This window comes from Amyelois transitella, chromosome 15, assembly GCF_032362555.1.
Source record: "Amyelois transitella isolate CPQ chromosome 15, ilAmyTran1.1, whole genome shotgun sequence".
NCBI lineage: Eukaryota > Metazoa > Arthropoda > Insecta > Lepidoptera > Pyralidae > Amyelois > Amyelois transitella.
Window position 1 is genome coordinate 3,685,086 of NC_083518.1, and position 15,313 is coordinate 3,700,398.

Genomic DNA, 15,313 nt, shown 5'->3' on the forward strand with positions numbered 1-15,313 from the left:
ACACTTCTTCGCATATGACACAAGACGAGATTGTATGAAAACGACATAGCAGAAAAACAAGGATGGAACATAATCCGCATTGGTTAAAAAGGGACGGAGTAAACTTTCTAAAACATCGAGCTGGCAGAATACTTGCTTTTAAGGTCACATCCACGGACTGGTAGCTTAAGGTATTTGCATATTTATTAAGAAAGTATGTGGTATAGTTTCCACTAAATTTTCACATCGAACACTAACTCGCTTCTCTATCGCTTAAATGAATGGCAGATGATGATGTTTATTCCTCATGATGTCATAAAGTTTGAATAATGTCCTAAAGTACCTAAAACACAAAGTAGTTTAAAAAAAATAAGAAATGACGTGAGTAAAGCACTGCTTTCAACAGCGATTCGGTTGCTTTCCAGTATTTAAGGGGCTATTAGCTCTGTCTTTTCGTAAGAGATAACTCAATACGAAATATGTATACCTATAGATACATATTTCGTATTGAATATAAATAATTAGCAATATTTACATAGGTATGTAAATATAGCTAATTATTTATATTTGACTTATACCTACTTTACTATATTCGCTGTACAAAGCTACGTACAGAATATATTCAAGATATGATTGTAGGTTGTACCTCAATTAAGCTTCTTAGATGATTAAAGGCTATCAAAATTTTACTTCCCTTTGAGCGAGTGCGCTGAAGCGTAGGCTTACGGAATGTAGCATAAAAAGACATACATCATCATGTACGTTGTAATAATTTAATAACAAAAGTACACATTTGTGATAGTTAACTGTAGGTACCAAATAAGTACCTATAGGTATTTTCTTAGATTATTCACTAAATAAATCAACTTAGATTTACAATACATTAATTTCGTCCACCTGAACTTTATTTATACCTAAACATGTAAAGACAAGAAAATGGTTTATAGTTTATTGCGAAGCTTTCAAAATGTAAAGACAAGAAAATGGTTTATAGTTTATTGCGAAGCTTTCAAAATGGTGGTAGCTGAGTTCATAGAGGGACTATCCCACCACCAGCCATGGCTCTACCTACCTTCCAGGTATACGAGCCGAATCATGGAAGGAGTTCGCTGCTCTCACGTTTGCTCTCTAACAGCGCGCCCATTTTCGACTCCCTACAAAATCATTTAGTGTCGCTTACATACATTACCACCTTTAGTATTTTTTATGTGGAGAAGACGAATAAAAGCAGGTTGACTAAGCAAATATATAAGGGAAGTGTGAATGGAAACGTTCGAGACGTTTAGGGTTGAGACGTATGAAAAAAGGTTAGGTCTGTACTCGTAATTGATGAGCTTGCATGAAGAGAATTATGAATGTGGATAAATCAAAAGACATATACAAGGATCGTGGCAAGTGGAAAGTTGTAGTAGGTATCTGCCTACCTCCGGGAAAGAGACGTAATTTATTTATTTATTTTTACACACCCCCTTTTCTAGGGCGAGCTGACAATTTATAGAGAGACATTAAAATGATGGCAGTGGTTGACGATCGGTTTTGCGGCAATACGATTGTCTCAATGTTTACTGTCGCAGACGGACTGTCGGGCGCCAACCACATTCCCGCTGAGTAAGTAAACTGTAAACACTTTTTGGGAAACTGAAATATTTTATTGGGTCATCTGCGTCTTCTAAGTATTTCGGAAAATATAAGAAAATAGAAATGCCTTTATGTCCTTGGAACTATAGGAAAGTTGTGTAAATGGGTTCTAATTACCATGAGTTGACACTGTGAGGCTTCATTAGAGGCGCATATGTAAAAATACTTACCGTTATTTATTTTATTTATTTATATATTTATGTACAACAAAGAAAATAAGAAAAAAAAATCTTAAAATAAAGAGAAATTCAGTACAATGGCACAACTTATTTCTAGAGAAATTTCTTCCAGCAGGCCCACTTTGTATGTTGCTTATCCAAATGTCTCAAAATAGAGTACCGTCTTAATTGTACTAGTTAAATATTCCCAATCTTTTGTCAAATGATTTCTAACGCGATTGTCCTAGCCATGTTTACATCTCACGCTTTGTGCTACTTACACCCGTGTCAAATTGACATGGGGTTCCATAATAAGTTGCCTAGTTTTGTACAATGAAAACGTTTACTCTTCATTTCTACGTAGGTACCTACATAATTTATGTACTACAAGTGCTTGCCATTTCTTTGCTCTTAGTTAAATTACCTAACATTCCCTTGCAATTATAAAAAGATAAAATTAGAAAGCTAACTTTTGTATTTATTTATTAACAGATGTTATTTCAAGCCATTGAAACGAATGAGTTTCGCTACGCCTACGCTGCTAAAGACGGTGAAACGCCAAAGGCCTACTCGAGAGCCAATGACCGTTCGTGCCCATAGATTACTATTGTATGGTGCGTGCCAATGCCAACGTACGTTAGCCCGAAGGCTTAGTGCGAGTTTTACTCGATCAAACGCGTCGAGCTTGTATGTAATTTGATCAGCGCCACCTAGTGGTAACGCGATGGCACTAATGGAATTCTATAAAAAATTGTGATTACTTGGTCGATGCGTTAGGTCGAGTAAAACTCACACTAACCCCTCCAGTGTACACACGGCTTTACTCGTATGCGGCCAAGACGCGGCCGGCGCCGCGTTGTCTCCGATCGCCATCGATCGCCGTACGCACCGCATCGGATGCGTCGGCAGACTCGCCCGACGAACCGGCGCCTCTTATTGTTACACAGCTTTGTGCCAAGGATGTGTTTACGTCGTGACGATTTACAGTAGGGCTGCCAACACAGACGGGTATAATTGTTAGGCGTCTTTTCTCTAACTTCACAAGTTGTATAGCTAAGAATTGAATGATTTTTGCATACATACATATTTACAACATATTCCTGATTTACCCTTTGCCGGACACGCGCCTTTTTTGTTATATATTGCTCTGTTCCAGGGACGTGTTTGCATCGTAACTATTTAGGAAACTTCACAAGGCTTCAAAGAACACTTTCGGGTAATATTTTAAAATAATTTTGGGGTGCTTTCTATGCTGTTGTGAAGGAAATTGAAAGCTAAATTTTGAAGTGATTTGATTTTTCATTCAGCTGGATGGCTTATTAATGGATTTGAGATTCAAATAGTATCGCAAGATTTAAGAAATCGACTCTTTTCATACACCATTAGGTATTGCTGCGCTTAAGATGTTGCCTTCACACATCACATCTTTTCACTTACTCGTATCCATACCTACTTCTTTTGTACATATTAATTACTCTCTACAAACGCCAGCCGGATTACTTAGAAGCCTGATCTTTCACCAGGACTTTCTCGATTTGATTAAGATTTTTTCCAATTTTTGTTCCATCGCATTCACACTTATTATTGGACACAATTTGAAAATTATGAACAATCTTTACAAATCTTGGCCATGTGACAGCCCTAAATTAAAAGTGAATATAAATCTAAGGATTTTATACTGCAGTACCAACATTTCTATTTATTTAAGTAGTTACACAAATTATATGGGGAGGTTATTTACAAGTTATATAAAATACATACTCGTAATTACATAAAAAATCAATAACCCTTTTCATGGCTCGTTTCATCACCCAGGGCATTACAGGACTCAGGCACCTAGTCTATCATAGCAGTCAGTTAGGAAAAAGACTCAGGGTCTTAGATTTTATTCCTAACGCCGAACTGACCTGAAATCTAAAAATCTACAGAAATACATAGTTAATACATTATGAATTAAATTATCTGATAATATAGCATACAGTGATATATAATTAGATAATTTAATTCATGATCTTAGTACCAATGTATATGTACCTGTATGTTTCAATTACTCAGTCGATAAACTTTACCAATATCGTTTACCAAAGTTTATCTAGATAGATTTATTTACCTTATTCTATTTCTATTATTTATCAAGCCCTGAAATTAATCAGGCCCACTATTTGTACGTGTAAACGATTCCTTGGCTATATTTAGACATATTCGTGCTTCGTATTTGATTACCTTAATAACTGTTCGTAATAAGTAAGGAAGTACTTATGTAGTGAGACAGATTTACGTTAAACTAGTATCAGGCTGCGGCTTCGCCGTCGCTCGTTGTCATTTATTGCTCGATCATTCAATCCGACAGGTATAATATAGACGCGCTTTTTATAGAGTGTAACGGACAGGACATAAAATCCGCACAGAATCGAACTAGCCCATGGAATTGAACAATTTTCCTCAACTGAAATCCGAAAAAAAGTAGAGTAAAATGTAAAATAATTATGAAAAAAATAATTTACAATTTATTTCAAACTTACAACTATCCTAAATCAACTAACTTATAAATTAACATAAGTATACCCATTTTGCCAATCCCACTATGACAGAAAGTGAAGAATACATTAATTATTATCCCTAATGGACACAACTTTAGCCACTCAAGGTTGACAAATCGTTGCAATAAATGTTTAAAATAGCAGTGTTATCTGATGGAAACTTTGTTCGAAAGTTATTTGCGTGGGCGAGGTGAAGAATCACCTTATCGGGTGTCGCCAGGTGCCGTCAGCCAGTTTGTAAAGCTAACGTCAGTTTAGAAGTCTAATTCGTTCTATTCAATATCATATAAAAAGTTTTTACATACATACATCGGACCTCATTTCCGTAGAGGTCAGACTATATCTTTTCACTTACCATGACCCTTGCATACTGACTTCTTTCGCTTTATTCACATTTCGCCAGGACGCCAAAGATTTGATCAAAGCACGTTCGTATATGCCTTGCTTTTATAAAGTTTTCTGTCACGCTCTTGGGCAATGTATTTTTACAATCATAAGCTAAGTTTTCATTACATCCTTTTCACGGCGACATAGCAGTTAGATGGATGACGGGACTATTTCTTATCTTTTTCTGGATTATCTTTATAGCCATAGACTCCAAGTAAATGCAACCGGTACAATCACAACAACAACAAAGTAACAAGTTATTGTGGCTACCTACTACTGTTTAAGTACAATATTTGTCAAATATTTTTGTCTTTAATGTCCGTACTTTTTTTATTACGAATTAATATCACACTAACAGTGATGTAAATGAACATATCAGGGAATCAAGTTTGGGGAAATAAAAGATGTCATAATAATTATGAAAAAGTTGATTTATTATTAATATAATTATAATAATTATTATAATACAGTTTACAATAATTACAAGCGATCACCAAACAGGGTGAAAGAAAACGGCGTATTAAATTATTTAGGCCATCTACACACGGGGCGTCGCGTTCACGCGTCAACCGCGCCGGCGCCCGCCTAAACATTAGCTAACGTCGACTACTACCGTACCCTATGAAGGCGGTGAAGGATATGCTGAACATGCCGTCGTTTGCGATATGCTTATAGCAGTGATAAACGAGCAGCGCACGAGACGGGAACGCGACGTCGTCCGTGTAGATAGTGTTATTTATCGATTTTAGGATATAGTCTTTCGAACGCGAGGAACAAAATATTACACAAGTCGAGAATATTATTTATAATCGATTCGGATTAAATCGGATTCGAGAGCGGCAGAAGCACGCCACGGCGTTTGCGGCGTAGAGCGGGACGCGGGGCGGAGCGGCAGGCTATGTACAGGGGCGCCGCTACGGGCAATCGCATTCCTCGACCACCATCTCCGGCAGGTCGCGCTTGATGATGTTCGAGTCGGCGCCGAAGTAGATGAGCGACAGCGCAGAGAAGCGCACAGGCGCGCAGCACGCGGCGCGTTCTAGCCGTGCCGCCTCCACCACCTGCGAGTGGTAGTTGAGGAAAGGCGAACACGCGCCGCGACAGTAGTTGGCGTAGTAGCCCTCCGGCGCGACGATCCAGTCGTCCCAACCCAGCGCGCGGAAGCTCACGTAGTATGTCTGGCGGCAGCAGCGGCCGTGGTTGGCGGCGTCGCAGACGAGCGCGCGGCGGCGGCGCGGGGGAGGCGGTTGCAGCCGCAGCCGGAGGAGCGGGCGCGCCGCCTGCCCGCCGCCCAGCCGCAGCCGCACGCGGCCCATGCAGCCGCTGCAGTCCAGCAGCAGCCGTAGCGGGCCGCGCGTGCGCTCGCTCCGCGTCCACCGCCGCACCGCGGCCGTCACGTCCATGCGCTGCCAGATGCGGGACGGATCCCGCTTGCAGGCGCCCGCAAGCTCCCCGACGCTGGCGTTGCCATTCACGGTGAACGCCCATAGCGTGTAGCGTAGCCGGCGCCTGCGCGGCATCGTCTCCGCGCGCACCAAGAGCTCGGCGGACTCCACCGCCAGCCCTTCTCCCTGCTCCGAGTCGGTCTCTGGACCGAGCCGGAACTCGATCAGTCGTTGTCCATTCAATGTAGCACCTGCACAGAAAAGCAGTACGTTTTTTGAATTTTAGTGAAATAAAATCGTTCACTTTTTACTTGACTCTAATAATATTCCTAAGTTCCTACCTACAACAAATGACCCATCTTTTGCCTAGCGGCCTCGGTAATATATATTGTGAATTTACTTAGTATGTTCTAATGGCAGAGTGTACACGGTGGGCGCCTTTGGCTGAGGCTGCGCGCCCACGGTTGCCGCACACGCACGGCTATGAACAATGCTCGAGCGTGCAAGACAAGTCATGTTTGCGGTAGCCGTGCATACATCTGCTTCTCATATTAAAACCCCTACATTATTTATCCGAGCTACTTGACAACATAGCTATCGAGACCGCTAGCACTGACCTATAAAATGATATTAAGCTTTTTATACTAGGCAAAATCGTGCTCGTTTAAAGTCGATATGAGAACATTTAATAAATTGCACTGCAAATATTGCCTAGTGTAAAAAGCTGTAACTGTTAGACATCGTCAACTACGGATTTCCATCGCTGGGAGCTCAGTTTACAACCGAGTGGCTTCGGTCACCTCAGGCTGAAGTGCGAATCTGAAAAGAAGAAAAACCTTTCTTACTTTAAGGAAGCAGACAGTAGGTACTACAATTTACTCATTATATGCTGGGAAGGGCTATAAAAAGCTATTCAAATACATTAAATAGGATTTGAATTATTTAGACCCACCATAAGTTTAAAAGACAATGTTACGTAAGCTAGAACGAATAGGTACATTCTTAAGGTATTTTTGGTTGAAAATATTATTTTTCTTTCTTCGCAGCCCTGATTGCGTTTTCAGCACTCGGAACCCAAAGCCTTGGTGCTTTTGCCGTAGTAAGTATTTGCAGACAACTGCACTTTGCCTAACGCCAACTAACAAACGATTTAGATTTACTACTTGATTATTTAGACTACTTTGTAACATTCACAGTAAATACAATATTGTGACGGAATGCAATCTTTATACATACTTCACGTCTTAATTCCTTACAACGGGCAAACAATAGTCTTGAAAACTCGTTCTTAAGGCTTAGGTAATAATGGATTTGATATTCAGATAGGTATATGAGTACGTATTAATATAGTATAAGTCCCAGCAGGACCCGGATGTAACCAGAATCACCCGAGCGGTCCACGATCAAAGCGCCCATTTCTCTGTAATGTGCGATTCATTGCACTAATCATCGCTCCATTTCATTAGATCGCCGTACAATACAGCGGCTTAAGGTTATGAATAACTAGGCTCTGTTGGATTAAGTAGTTCTTCTTTGAAAGTGACCAATTTATCTCCGAATGAATTGTATGCGAGTATAAGTAAGTACCTACATCAGTCTTTTCAAGACATCAGTCTTAGTAGAAGTAGTAGAGTTGTACAGACTTTATATACCCCGTAAGAGATAGAAAGTGAATACATGTATGTCGTCTTCCTCTTGGCCATCGTCTCGGTAACATCGTTCCCTTTCAGGAGAAGAGCCTGTCGCGCTTTTTGAACATGATCCCAGATTGGGTAAGTCAGGTTTTTAAACGAAGCGACTCCCGCCTGACCTCCGCAACCATTACAGGAGAACCTAACCTACATTGAGTCATACATTGTACCTGGTCGATTAGTTTAATGTTCTGTAAAAATTCCGTCCATATTTAGTAGAACTGAGTTTCATTTAGGGACAAGTTGCAAGCCCATCGTCTAAAAGAAAAATGCCAAATTTATAAGCCTATCTCTTAGACTACATCCATGGGAAAGAGATGAAGTGGTCCTATTCTTGTTCTATTGGTGCCGGGAACCACACGGCACATATTTTTATACATCCAACAAATCAAGTCGGTCGCAATAACATTAATTTTCCGTCAACTAGAACACGGTGTGTTAAAATTAGCCATTGCCATGGTTATGTCTGAATAATTCACTGCAACGGATCGACCGGGCCACTGTGTCGTATGCAGTTATGCAACCGTATCGATTCTACCAAACTACTTCTTGACCGCGCGGCCTAAAGGAATTTTTCTGTAATTTATGTTGACCGAATTGTTTTGCCATGGGAATGGGCTCTGTAATCTCAATTCCAATTCAAATTCAAATTCAAAATTTTTTATTCATTATTATAGGATATTATTATATCGCTTAATAATTGTCGTATGGTTTAACAACTTGGTTGACGTCAAATATATTACTTAAAAACTAAGTTTACTGCCGCTTCCAAGGCGTCAGTGCAGAAGAAGCGGTAACAAACTGCACTGCAGCATTTTCTTTAACAACGTCAACTTCACAATATTAAATTATACTTAGAATATAATGTGGACGGGAGAATACATTGTTCACGGGAGATTTATATATTTATGAGATTTAATATTGAAAAAAGAAAAAAATATATATATATATATATATATATATATATATTATGGATTGCCAATTTTAATTTACATGGGATGTAATTAATGTATTATTTTACATGGGAAAGTATGTTTGTTACCTCTTCACAGTTGTCTCGATTTTGCATACTTAATGTAGGTACTTTTTGCGCAGGCGGAAACGCGAACGAAAGCTTTAGGTATAGTTTTATTTCTTTCTTTATTTTTGGCTCTCCTCCGTATTAACTCCATATAAGGTGGTTTTCCCATTTGCCTTCCGTACTGTAGTATTTGAGTTTGCAAGAAAGCCTTGCTAGTTTTATAATTTAAAAAAATAGTTTAATAATGAGTAGGTTCTGCTTTAGTTAGCTTTAGTAGACTTAATCTACAAACATACATACAATCAGGTCTCTATCCCTTGCGAGGTAGACAGAGCCAAAAGTCTTGAAAAGACTGATAGGCCACGTGCAGTTATAGAATTGAGATTCATTGACAGGTTACTAGCCTGTCGCCTTAAAGAACATTTCCAAGTTGTAAGCCTTTAGGTATAAACCTCTAACATTTACGGTTTGAGGGGATGGAAATCAACAATTTTCTTAGTTAGATTCGTAGTGTGGCAATTGTTATTATTATTATAATTACTGATAACCTATGAACAGAATTTGGCATTACAAACATCAAGGTGATGTAATATTCTTTCGTTTCACAAAAAGAAAATCGTATATTACACGTTACTGCTTTATTTAGGCTAAAGCAAAGTAGTGTAACAACAAGTTTTGAAATTTATTTTTGTACTTAGTAAGGTTCCGTATTTTCTTTTATAACGTAAATTTGGTTTAAGTTTACCCTCCCATTGACGTAAAGGGGAACTCTTTCTGTTTTGAAAATTATAACCTTCTTCGATTTTGCATAAGTTTTTAGTTGTTTGCGTGCCAATATTACATTCTCAAGAATTTCAAACGACAAATAAGTTAGTAAATGCTTTGATTTTTCAGCCGCCTACAACGACATCCGTAGGAAAGCATAGAGTGATAAATGATCATATGTTACTTTACTGGAAAATAAAAAGCTAATTATGACGATTGATACGATATATTTCGTAGCTCATCCCATTTTAACATTAAAAAATTGTTTTTTTTTATGACAATAAAACTAAACAATTTCAAAGAACGGTTTTTTCTTCAGCTGGGTTAGTGTGGAACCCTTAACAGTTGACGAGCTATTTGCGTGAAGGCAAGCTACTGAGACATATTGAGACAAGTTACCTTATTTTATGACAAAACGTAAGTATTATTTCACTACTGGGCCGCAAAGATCGCAAGCTTATCGTAAGTGTCACGCAATGTCTTTTTGTCTAGTTCCACTGTTGGGCAAAAGTCTTATATTTTTTTACACGCGTCTTTTGATAGATAAATTAATGGGATAAATCTTATTAACTTGCAAATAAGTTTATTTTTCACACAAAAATAATCCCAATCAATCCTCAATGACTGAATAACGGTTTTATCGATGTTTGTTTAAGTTAAGAAAGTAGACATTTCAACATCACTTAAAAAAGTAACATCTTTTGGTTTCACACCATTGGTTCAATAAATCAATTACTTTAAACTAAGTTTACTACCGCTTCCAATGCATCAGTGCTGAAGAAGCGGTAACAAACTGCAGTGCAGCATTTTCTTCAATAACGTCAACTTCACAATTATTCAAACTTAGAATAGCGATGTGGACGAGGGAATTAAAACAAATTGTTATGGTTAATTGATTTAATTAAGATGAAAAGATCAACTTTTATGTCTGCAACCTAAACCATTGACCTACCCCGTGTTTGGAAATAACTGACTTAGCACTCCTCGATCATGGTTATAGGCAGACCTAGGGATACCCATAAGAATACCTATATTATAAACATAAAAACAGACATAACGTTTCAGTAAAGTTGAAACAAATCAAACAAAAAAAGAACAATTATTTTAAACGTTTCCATATAAAAATATTACGAGTTTATTATTTCGTATAATAACAGTAATTAAGTGATTCAATATTATTGATTTTCCGGTACTTAATGCGAACTACTTATATATTTGATTAAGTGAAATATCGATTGATATTCAATAATTAGTTGAAGCCACAGAGTTTGTTCTTCAGTGGGTTAAGTACTTCAGTACTTTGTATAGGGTACTTTTACTTTTTCGTTGAGTTGTGAGTATAAATAGATTTAGTAAGTAAAGAAATGGAAAGCTGAGAATGCCTTGAAGCGGAATACGTTTAAGAAACGATTTATACAAAATAAGGAGAGAAATTTAAGTCAATGTTCAAATGCACAATGAATATAATAAGAAATTTTTAAATGCAGATAAATTTTATATCTCCGTCAATATATGTAGTCTACGCTGGGGATAAAACTTTGGACTGTGGCGGATTGGGTCATGGACGTCTCGATTAGCAAAGATTGTATTGTAAACAGTTTTCTGATATCATTAATCATGATTTTAATTACACAAACTTTGAACAAGAGATGAGATTTTTGAATGAAATGATTGAACGAAAATATGCCGAAAAAAATTTCATCTTTCAGGTCAGGTCAGATGGAGTCCCTCTGGGTCCCAAGAAGTATAAGTAGAAGCCTCTATCCGGGAGAAGTATTCAGAGACTACATATTTACTTGGTAGAAGCCTCTATCCAGGAGAAGTATTCAGAGACTACATATTTACTTGTAACTATCAAAGCATACTTCTTTCGTTTGTTGATGATGGATGTCGTAAAAGGCGATGGGTTAGGCTTATAAACTTTGGATTCTTCTTTTAGGCAATGGGCTAGCAACCTGTCACTTTTTGAATCTCAATCTATCATTAAGCCAAACAGCTGAATGTGGTCTATCAGTCTTTTCAAGACTGTTGGTCTGGTCAAATCTGTCTACCCCGTAAAGGATATGTATGTATGTTAATGCAATTCTCTCAATCAATAAATGTCTATCATAATGTAGAGATCAATGAAGGCTATGTTTATAATACACATTCACACCCACGCGAGCTCATTACTCGTATTTTTGCAACAGAATAGCGAAGGACGATTAACCTTTTGCTCGACCTTGTTTATTTTAAGTTATTGACATATTGACGACACTCCACACAAAGGATTGCCGAGAAAGAAAGCTTAAAGGGATAGCAGAGAAATTATTCTTAAAATTTTTACGAAGCGTTTTTTAGTATTATTGCTAACAAATTTATAACTATATTCAACATAACTTGATCATATCAGGTGTACTTTACACTAGTGGCTTGCTAAATCTTCGCACGCGTAGATATAAACTTCAAAACATGTAGAAGTAGGCAAAACATGTAGAACCTTACATACTTATTTAACACAAATGTATTCATTATATGTATATCGAATCTGAAATGACCTGCATAGTCTTATCCTTTCAGTTATTTGGTTTACAGGAAAAGAACTCTTCTATGAATAAATCAGTAATTTTGATTTTACTACAATAAAGAATTTCCAAAAAAAACAAATGTATTATCAATTCTTTCAATATTAATCCATTGGCGTGTTATTTTAAGATTCAATTTATAAGTAGGTACCTACGTAAAAACGCGGGAAAGCGCCACTTGTTCTATTTCGTGTTGAAGCTAATTATTAACTAGGAGGCTTAATCTAATTACCTACTTTTGGTTTAAATACCACCTTCGTGGCTCACATGTCCGTTCCCACGATTGGTGTTCCACTAATACAATAATCCGACACAGCTTTCCTTAATCCATACTTATATTTCCCAGGTTAAGTGCTGTATATGGTAATGATGTTGGTTTTTAATAGGGTTTCGTTTACAGAAATAAACGGCCTTATTTATAAACGTTGTTTAATTTTTTCGATCTATAACATGAGTCAACTGAAAGTGGTTTACGACCGTAATTGTATGGAGTACTACAGCTGAACGTGACATGTCAGTCTTTTACAGATTGTGTAGGTTCTGTCTTCCCGTAAAGGGTAAGAACGTGATGATATATGTGTCTAGTGCTGAATTGTATCCTATCGGTATTTTAATATAAATAATGTACCGATAAAATAATTTACGAAATTTTTGTTGATTAAAACCTATTTTTGAAAATAAAACGGGTATTAGTAAATCTGTTTGTTATAAGTGCAGATAGTTTAGAATTCAAAGTAAATACCAAATTTTATACGAGTATTTTAAAATGTAAATTCTATAAACTTAAACTAATAAAATAAAAGACATCTGTGTGTGCACTAATTGTATAACGAAATAATCAAAAAACCTCACCTTTAAAATCAAACGGGAAAGTTTTGGTTCTGCGCGCGTCGTAAAAAGTTTGCCATCGTGCCGCGAGCACCTCTCCCTCCAATGTCGTCAGCGGACTGACGTGTCGTGGGGAACCCCACACGCTTATATACCCGAGGGGATGCCAGGATGATTCAGCTGGAGGTAACAGGGGAGGAATTCGCCATTTTTTGGCGTCTAGATCGTTGACTCCGTTTACGTAATGTCTTTGTCAGTATAGGCACGCTTTTCGATTATGTTTGCTGAGTAGAAAAGAATTGGTGTTGTTCTTTTTCTTCCTGTGGTAGTTGTAAGAGGCAAGTAAAGGATAAAAAGGCTGGTAACCTGACCGTAAAATGTGTCATTAATATGCTGACTGCATTTGGATAGTATGAAGAAGACAAAAAGTTAATGATGAACTTAAAATATGCTCATGACATTACCTACTTACGTAAAATTTAAAATAATGCAGTTAAATGTATTTCTAATCAACTTAAATAAACATAATTAATATAAAAATATGACTGAAACAAATGTTGCACGGAACAAACATTTTAGTATTAGAAGCAGGTGTACCCCAGATTACACGGATATCCGCATTTTAAAGAAGATAAGGTATATGAACAGCTTTACTTACAAGTACACTGTAGTTGTAGTGTCGTCCCATAAAATAAACGTATAACTGTAGTAACAATCACAAAAGAGATTAAAAGAGAGAAAAATTAAAACTGAAATAACTTAGCTCCTACTCAATACCGTCTCCCACTTTTCAATTCGCTAGATGTTAATTATATAGTCTTATAGACTAATTTTTCGGTCACGTGCAAAAGTTGCTCAGACTAAGACTTTCTACTTCTCTGGCGCTAACGCCAGTGAGACTAATCTCACTCTCATGAGATGAGCCGAGTTGCACCTTTTGTCATTTACTCTCTATATGGTGTCTTTATCATACGAAGCTTGCTAATATACCTATCCTCAGCAGCACATATTTCCTGGAGAATTCGGAATATTGTGACTGAAACTGATCTAGGACTAAATTATAGCCTATCTGTGAAAAATTTATAAAAAAGATGAGAGATGATGACTTGAATGTCAGGCAACGATAATACTTCTGGGTCAAGAAGACAAAATTGTATTATCAAAATTGACGCCAACTTTAGAATCCCTAAAAATTATACGAGAACTATAATAAATAACATACGAAGTCACGGGCAATAGCTAGTGACGATAAAAATGGCTTTATTAAATGAAATTCAAACAGCGTGGGTGGCCCGACTTTCATTTAACCAATTATTTAAATATTTAAGGAGAACATTATTAACATAATTTAAATGCTACTAAATTTGGTACGCAATGCAAAATACACAAAATTAATTTATTTTTTTCTTGTTCGGCGCTACGCCTCGTAGCTGCGTAGGCCGTAGCTCGTAGCTTCGTAGCGTGTTCGTAGCAAATTGTTTGCACAAAAATTCACGCATTGAGGTCATAGCGTCAATAAGTTTGATACGAAATTAGTACTTTGAGTACCACCTTATACCTACTTCAATGTATGTATAAAGCATTTGTATATGTATAAATCAGCTAAATAAAGTTTGCCCCAGTCACCACTTAAGCAATTTGACAGTTTATTTTTGTTAAGTTGGGTGTAGAAGCATTTTATTTGTACACCATTATAGGATCCTACCTACAAAGGTTGCAAAAGTATTGTCAAAAGACGCACCACGGACTCCTCTTTAGAAAGGTGAGGATATGATCGCCATTAACGCCAGTAAGAAGAATTTACTAATATTAAGCTAAACAGCTGAACGTAGGCTATCAGTATTCAAGACTGTTGGCTCTGTCTACCCTGCAAGGAATATAGACGTGATTATGTATGTATGTAGAAAAATATATTACATAATATAATATTACTCCTCTTCCCCGATGGAGTACCCAGAAACTAGATAAGTAATAAGAAGGAGCATCCTGAACAAAACAATATTTGTTTAATTTTTAATGTCATTTTGTCCAGATTCAGCTCCTCTCTCCCGTGCGTTTCAATCATTCGTTGGCAGCGCCCCAGCCGCCACTTACTTGTATTTCCCGACTGCGCGGCGCCGCTGTTATTTCATTATTCTACTTGCTGCGTGCGGCCCGCTGCCAAATGTTTGTTCAGTCGCCGATGGAATAATTTGGATGAAACTTGGCGTTTGAATAACAACTACATCTTAAACGGACTTAATTTACATACATTCATATAATCACGTCTTTATCTCTTACGGGATGGACAAACCTTGTTGGCTCTGTCTATCTCGTAAAGACTGAAAGTCCACGGTCAGCTTGCTTGATTGAATTGA

At 37.4% G+C, this 15,313-nt stretch overlaps 1 protein-coding gene across 1 annotated transcript; it reads right to left on the reverse strand.

Annotated features, from left to right (window-relative positions):
- Nucleotides 1-5,616: 5,616 nt before the first annotated feature.
- LOC106135672 (inhibin beta chain) lies at nucleotides 5,617-7,503 on the reverse strand. The gene is made up of 2 exons (XM_013336034.1): nucleotides 7,476-7,503; nucleotides 5,617-6,338 (listed from the first exon to the last, which is right to left on the reverse strand). Exons 1-2 carry the CDS (start codon nucleotides 7,501-7,503, stop codon nucleotides 5,617-5,619), a joined length of 750 nt encoding a protein of 249 aa, XP_013191488.1.
- Nucleotides 7,504-15,313: the final 7,810 nt, after the last annotated feature.